The 7768-nt window shown below is 41.7% G+C and overlaps 1 protein-coding gene across 7 annotated transcripts in view; it reads left to right on the top strand.

Annotated features, from left to right (window-relative positions):
• LOC117167137 (alpha-catulin) overlaps positions 1 to 7768 on the top strand; it is a 453685-nt gene that overhangs the window by 295562 nt on the left and 150355 nt on the right. For all 7 annotated transcript variants that reach the window (XM_033351828.1, XM_033351833.1, XM_033351832.1 and 4 more), the window contains one exon: positions 3672 to 3790. In XM_033351828.1, coding sequence (XP_033207719.1) covers positions 3672 to 3790 — 119 coding nt within the window. The remainder of the gene's footprint in view (positions 1 to 3671; positions 3791 to 7768) is intronic.

Here is a 7768-nt window from a genome sequence, read left to right as displayed (position 1 = left end):
TCTGTGGAAGATACCGTGCATCCTCTTATCGAGGAGCTGTTCACGAAAATTTTTCTCTTGTGCTTTCTTAATCCGGGCTTTCAGGAGTGAGTACTCGAGATACATAAGATTTGATGCATTTTGCTCACCCCTAATACCGGAGTCAAGTCCGAATACTTCAGCAGCCTCCTCCGCTGCTTTGTACACAAATGCTCCTTTGATCACTTCTTCGTGATTCCTAAACGTGACCTTGTTAGTTGAAACTCAATGGCATCCCTGAAGATCCTGAGCTCGTTGATGAAGCGCCATACGACATCTTTGCGCTGAGGAAACTTATACATACCTGGGCGTGCCTCAGAACCGCATTTAGGATGTGACATCTATAAAGGATACTCTCCGAACCAGATACAAACGTCTCATCCGACAGATTTGGTCTTGCGAACTGTCGGCGAGGAACAAAGTATCTGCAAAGAACATCCTGGCCGTCCCGGTACTACTCTATTCATTTGGAGTAGTTCCATGGACGAAGAACGAGCACGACTGTACATCTCACGCCGTCAAGGGGGTCGCTGAATATTGAGTCTTGAATGTCTCCACAACAGGATTATTCTGGGTACAGCACATAGAGTTGCAAATGGAAGAGACGCTCTTCTTAAAATGGTCAGGAATCACGAAGAAATGGACAAAGGAGCATTTCTAGACAAAGCAGCGGAAAAGGCTGCTGAAACAGTCTGACTTGACTTCAGTATTAGGGGTGAGCAAAATGCGTCAAATCTAATCTATCTCGAGTACTCACTCCTGTAAGCCTGGATTAAGAAAGCACAAGAGAAAAACTTTCGTGAGCAGCTCCTCGATAAGAGGATGCACGGTATCTTCCACAGAAATGTGAAGGATCAGTCAATGTCTTGTGAGCTAACGTTTGCTTTCCTTAAATCGCCCGGAATGAAGTCTGGTACGGAGGGTTTCATTTTTGCACGCCAAGACGGTGTCATTTCCACCTTAACATACCGTCGCCACATTTTGAGCCAAGACATTCCCGATGATAGGTACAGGGCGTGCTATGCACACCCTGAGCATTTAGCTCACATACTACCTAGTTGTCCAACACACACGGGAACGACCTACATTCAAAGACACAATGCGGCACTAAGAGTGCTTTATTACCATCTCTGTCACTCCTACGGCATTCACCTTAATATCGACAATTGTTTCTGTTGCTCACTCGATGCCTGACATGGTTCTTCTTGACTTCGAGAAGCGAACCATGTTCGTTATCGAATTTTCGGCACCAGCTGACAAAAACATCATAGCCAAGGAGAATGAAAAGAAAGAGAGGTATCGAGACCTTATAAGGGAGTTGCAACGATTGTACCGGAAATATTCTGTTAAAATGATCGTCCGTATCATCGGCGCTCTTGGAGGTGTCTAGCTTTCACTTGCTAATAGCCTAAAAAGCATCCCTGTGTGTCAACAATATGTTAGAACACTTGCGGGAAAAATGCGGAAGGCGGTTGTCATTGGGTCACTCCGTGTTCTTAGGGTGCACGAGGCTTTTGCTGGATCGTCGTATTGATTCGTTTACAGACTGTAACCACCTATCTCACGGTTGGTAGACGTGGTTTTGGCTGAAATTTTACCGCGATTTCGCTGGAAGCGGGTGCAATTTTTCAGATTAGCACCCGCTCCCGGCGAAATCCTGCGGTTGTCCTTATGACAAATTTTTAATTATGTATATACAGGATGTCTAAAAAGTCCCGGGACGGTTGGATATTTCCTCAGGTAAAACATTTTTCAAAAAAGTAAAGGTCATTATTAAAGTAAATTTAAACGAGGAATTCAATGGGGACCTTCATTTTGACCTGGAAGTTGACCTACATGGCTTTTTAAAGGTCAGCTTTGTTTTTTTAAATGTAAACCCCCTTTTTTAAATCTGTAATCGATAGAGCGGAAAAATCTACGTTCAGGTACGTACCCAAGTCATAGGTCATTTGTAACGGTCAAGATCAGTTAGATGTTATTTGAAATTAACAAAGTTTTTCAAGAGGTAAGTGTAATTCCTGAAGTAAATTTCAACAAGAAATTCATTGGTGAGCTCGGTATTGATCTGGGTCACAGCGTTTTGAATATTGTAAAATTATAAGGGAATTTTTCATTAACAGTTCCAGGTGTTCTGATGAGAGGTCTTTTCTTCCCCGAAGAGTTATACAGTCCTATACCGTTTTTCGATACCTAAGTCAATACCTAAGGCAATACCATAAGTCCTATACCGTTTTTCCATACGAATATTACGAAACGAAACTAAATTAACGAATTACGAGTACATACTTACTATCCTTCGCTAAAAGATTATTATGGCGCAAGCTAAACTTTCGGAACAAGAGAGGGTATCTGTATTAATGATGCGTGGTTGAGGAAATCGAGTTCGATCTTATGATCATGTTCGTTTGCTTTTTAATCGCACTTTTCGTAATGAAGAAGGGTTAAATCCTGTCTCAAAATCAACGATTGAAAAAACTGCAAGGCGCTTTATGAATCATTGATCTGTCAAGGACCTTCAGAGAACTGGTCGGCCAAAATCTGCAGGATCTTAGGAGATGCAGATGGACAGCGCCCAAGCATTTGTTGAAAACCCACACCTTAGTTTACATCGAGCTAGTGATGAGCGTGACGTTACTCCTAAGACAGTGCGAAATATTTTAAAAAGCATTAATTTCCATCCTTACCGTGCATATGAAAAGCTTCTCAGAAACTAAATTGTACCAAGAATAAGAGAGATTACAGGCGATCATTTTCAAAATATTTGGTTCCCGCAGAACGAAGCAGCGACTCATTACGATTGGGAGGTTTGAGCATATTTGGATACTCAGTTCCCTCAAAGGTGGATTGGAAGAAGGGGTGAAATCGGGTGGCCTGCTAGATCTCCTGATCTCACGGCTCTCGACTATTTTCTTTGTGGTTATTTAAAGAGCAAAGTAAACTCAACGCAACCGCAAATCTTCGACGAATTGAAGAATCCAATTCTGCAACAGGCTACTTTGATTGATAGGGAGATGATTAGTAATGCTGTAATTCATTTTGACAATCGCATAGCTTTTTGTCACGAAGCTCCAGGTTTTCAGTTCGAATATCTTCATTAAAGCGTGAGAGGCAAGGGGACTCACGCTAATCAAGCACCCCAAATGGAACAGAATTTACTGCGTCACACATACATGTGTGCGGGTTCTCTCAAACCCGCCTAGACCCTGCTAACTGTCTAAATATTTAAATAAAGTGATCCCAGCTCGAACCACGCTAGACCAGCATAGAGGCCCACCGAGAATTTAAAAATAATTTTTTACCCGTGGTTAAATTACGGCTTACTAGAATCTGGTAGCACATTCCAAATCGTCGCCGCATCGGCACGCCGGCCCTTTCTCTATCAGAACTCAAGCATAGCGGACGAGAAAATATTGGGAACGGCAAAATTATAAATTAGAAAGAAAGCAAAGACAAAACCAGCAATCCAGTAATATATATGTCAAGAAAAATTACACCGAAATATAGTTCGTGTAAAATTTAACAGGTTACTGTATAAAAGACAACAGAGTTAAAATTCTTATAGCGTTATCAGTAATAAATAGATGAAACTCTTTTCTTTTGCGGAAATTGTTCTATCGTTTTATAAAATTAAACATGAGAGCATATTTGTGCAGTATTTGCTGACATGTGGGAGTGGCTCACGACTGACGTGACGACAGTCGCAAAGGACATCCTGGATTTCAGTCAACGTCGACTAGAAAAACAAGTTTACATGTCATTGCCTCGACCAGGGGTAAGTAGTTTGAAACTCATTATATTCGCTGGAGTTATATATTTTTATTGTTTGGCAATTAAAACACACGCTGATGTATATACTTGGCATAATGAAAAATAACATACGATGACTTTGAAGAAAAACTACTGCAATCGACCAGTTGTTGCAATTTTTGTATTATTTAAAATAAACGAATGTTATATTCTAATTATAGAAAAAGTGAAGGTCTTTCTCATATTATATAGATTTATAAGGGAAAAAAATAACAGAAATGCCATATCTTTTGCAGATTTGCGTGCTAAATCTAAATTTGAAAACTAGATTTTTCGGGCTTGTTCCATTTTCTCTCTAGACGCAAAATGTAGGGAAAAGCCTGAGGATTTGCTAGTCAAATAGGTCCACCAATACAACAGTTTTCTGCATGGGACAAGTGACCGATATCACACCCAAACTGAAAAAATATATAATATTTTTGCTAGATAGGCGAAACAGAAGGCACACGAGAGTATTTTTGTGTTTAAATTAAGTCTCTACACTTTGGAATATTACATCGATGTGTCTATTTTCGCATATACTGGTATATTCTCAAAATAACGTCCAAATTATTTGTAGGTTTTTCCTTTTTATTGCATCTACGGGAAAACTGAGACGTGGATGAATGATTGCGAGGCCAGGTTTGGATTCAGCGGTTCAAAGTCCATAATCACCTGCAGACAAATTTGTTTATGGCCTGTGTGGCAAGAAAATTCCTAGGCTTTATCCTACTTTTTGCATTTAGGGAGAGAATAGTACAAGCCCAACAAATTTAGTGGTTAAATTTATATTAGGAGCGCAAAATTGCATTTTTGTGATTTTTTGTTATATAAGTCTATGTAACACGAGAAAGATCTTTAATTTCCCTAGATTAATCCTAGCTAGGGGACCTGAAAACACACTGGCGAATTTCCGTGTATGAATTTGGTCTTTACGAATTCTAACACATAAAAATATGTCACCCGTACGTTTATCCTTCCGTATAGTATGATATATAAATGTATATAAATGATTTTTTGGACCCGTTTAAAAAATCATGGAACTCTGAAACATAGAAGGAGCATGAGAACAGTAAAATAACTCTAAGAAGAGTGAGAGCTAGTGAAAGGTGGCAGAACTTTACGCTAATACATGTAGAATCATTTGAAATGAAAATAACTCCGTCTGGAGCCGTTTGAGTTCTAGGAATTAAATCCGTTTCAGACGAAATTCATTTTGAATGAGTCCAAATGACTCCGTTGTAGCGTACACATAAGCTTCTTCCAAACCAATCCACGTGAATGCAATCTTCTGTTAGAAAATTCGTAAATATAATTAAAAATTTGTCTGGTGGCAAAAATTCGATAACGAACATGGTTCTTTTCTCGAAGTCAAAAAGAACCATGTCAGGCCTCGAGTGAGCAAAAGAAACAATTGTCGAGAATATAAAGTTCCAGTATATGCGGCACTTCCCATTCTCGACAATGGACTCAATTTCCCTAGGAGCATTTAGAGGAGCGATATTAAGGTTAATGCCGTAAGAGTGACAGAGATGGTAATAAAGCACTCTTAGTGCCGCATTGTGCCTTTGAATGTAGGTCGTTCCCGCGTGAGTTGGACAACTAGATAGTATGTGAGCTAAATGCTCGGGGTGTGCATGGCACGCCCTGCAGCTATCATCGGGAATGTCTTGGCTGAAAATGTAGCGACGGTATGTTAAGGTGGAAGTGACACCGTCTTGGGACGCAAAAATGAAACCCTCCGTACCAGACTTCAATCCGGGCATTTAAGGAAAGCAAACGTTAGCTCACAAGACATTGACTGATTCTTCACATTTCTGTGGAAGATACTGTGCATCCTCTTATCGAGGAGCTGTTCATGAAAGTTTTTCTCTTGTGCTTTCTTAATCCGGGATTTCAGGAGTGAGTACTCGAGATAGAAGAGATTTGATGCATTTTGCTCACCCCTAATACTGAAGTCAAGACCGAGTGTTTCAACAGCCTTCTCCGCTGCTTTGTATAGAAACGCTCCTTTGCCCACTTCTTCGTGATTCCTTACCATTTTAAGAAAAGTGTCTTCCATTTGCAGCTCTATGTGCTGTACCCAGAATAATTCTGTTGTGATGACATTCAACTACTTCAAATGAATAGAGTAATACCGGGACGGCAAGTATGTTCGTTGCAGATACTTTGTTCCTAGCCGACAGTTCGGAAGACCAAATCTGTCGGATGAGACGTTTGTATCTGCTTCGGAGAGTATCCTTTATAGATGTCACATCCTGAATGCGGCTCTGTGGCACGCCCACGTATGTATAAGTCTTTCCAGCGCAAAGGTATCATATGGCGTTTCTATCAACGAGCTCAGGATCTTCAGGGATGCCACTAAGTTTTTCTTGCTACAATTAAACTTTGGCGCCTTTGTCTAACTGCGAATTCCATTTCAATTTCCTTAGTATATCGTTCGACAATCCCTAAAGCTATATGTAGTTGCTCTATGTTTTTAGCATAGATCTTAAGATCGTCCATGTAAAATAGATGAGTGACCTTGTACTTTCGATCTGCAGGTCTGCCGCACAAGTACCCGTCGGAATGGAAAAGTGCTAGTTATAGTGGCAATAATGTAAGGAAAAAGAGCAGTGGCCTCAAGGTGTCGCCCGGAAAGACACCTCTCTGAAAGGTGACCTTGTTAGTTGTCACACGATTTTTTCCAGATGAGACAATAAATCTGGTTTTCCCAAGCGGCATTGATCTCTTTATACACCTAACTATATGCGGATGAACCTTTAAGATTTCAAAAAGAACGACGATAAGTCTATGGGAGGTCGAATCGGAACCTTTCCGATAATCAATCCAGGCCATCGATAGGTTACGCTGATAGAATGCTGCATCTTTCCAGACACATCTATCGATGAGCAGGTTCTCCCGGCATCCCGCTACGCGTATCTTTGAGCCTCGTAGTACATACATTTCTTGCCACACAGGTTCAATTGCCAGAACAATCCTATCATTTAGGATAGCTATGAATATCTTATAAAGTATATTCAGACAAGTTATTGGCCTGTAATTCTTCGGGTCAGCTAAGTTGCCTATTTTCGGCAGGAGTATTGAGTTTTGTTTTACGGTTCGCATCGGCCAAAGCTCTCGCTGAATTATACACACAATAATTGGTATCCCAGAGATCAGATTCTCCGGAAAAATATCCACGAAGCTCGTCATCCATATCAGCCAGATCTTTAGGCTTGAGGGAAATCTTGGTGTTGGTGTTTCTCCGGGTCATAAAGCATCGCTCTTTTTCTATTGGATGCCTGCCCGCGCTTGGTCTTGGTATCGCATCTCTTTCTTGTCTTTCTTGTTCTAGGTGTGGTAGAGTAGGCGTTCCGCTTACATAGCCCCTTTTACGGAGTAGTTCAGCATGGTTTCGCAGACGCTGCTGCGAAAAGTGCGATAACTCCGGGCGTTTCTCGCACCACAGAGCATGCAGCCGTGCCATGTAACCCCGTTCACGGGCCACACTCGCATCGTAGCAGTCTAGCAAGTCGTGATTCAGTCGCTCCGTCCACCCATGGGTCACGAGATCCCGCTGATCCATCGCATTGATCCATTTTCATTGGCTCCCCCAGCTCTAGATTGGTCGGCATTGTTGGCCGACCCATTGTCGGGAGCCCAGCGCATTCTGTTGTTTTGAACCGCACTTACTACAACTATGTTTGGTGTTGTCATTGTTGTTCCCACGAGAAGCTAGGGAAAGGGGTTCGTCCATCCTTGTAGAGCCCCGCATGCAAGGATAAGGCTGCTTACTCCGAGAGGTCGCCTGGTATCCCAGAGTCACCGTTCTAGACACCACACCCAGGTGCCATTCAGCTTTCGGCACGGTTTTCACACGTCCGCTTGGGGGTTAATTCCTTCGGGACGACCCCTGGACAATTGTCCGCGACTGCCTATTTATTTTTGTAACCATATTCAGCAGAAACCCTTGGTACAGGGA

This window comes from Belonocnema kinseyi, chromosome 2, assembly GCF_010883055.1.
Source record: "Belonocnema kinseyi isolate 2016_QV_RU_SX_M_011 chromosome 2, B_treatae_v1, whole genome shotgun sequence".
In the NCBI taxonomy this organism is placed as follows: Eukaryota; Metazoa; Arthropoda; class Insecta; order Hymenoptera; family Cynipidae; genus Belonocnema; species Belonocnema kinseyi.
The sequence above is the reverse complement of the archived record's forward strand: the minus strand, read 5'-3'. Positions and strand labels throughout refer to the sequence as shown.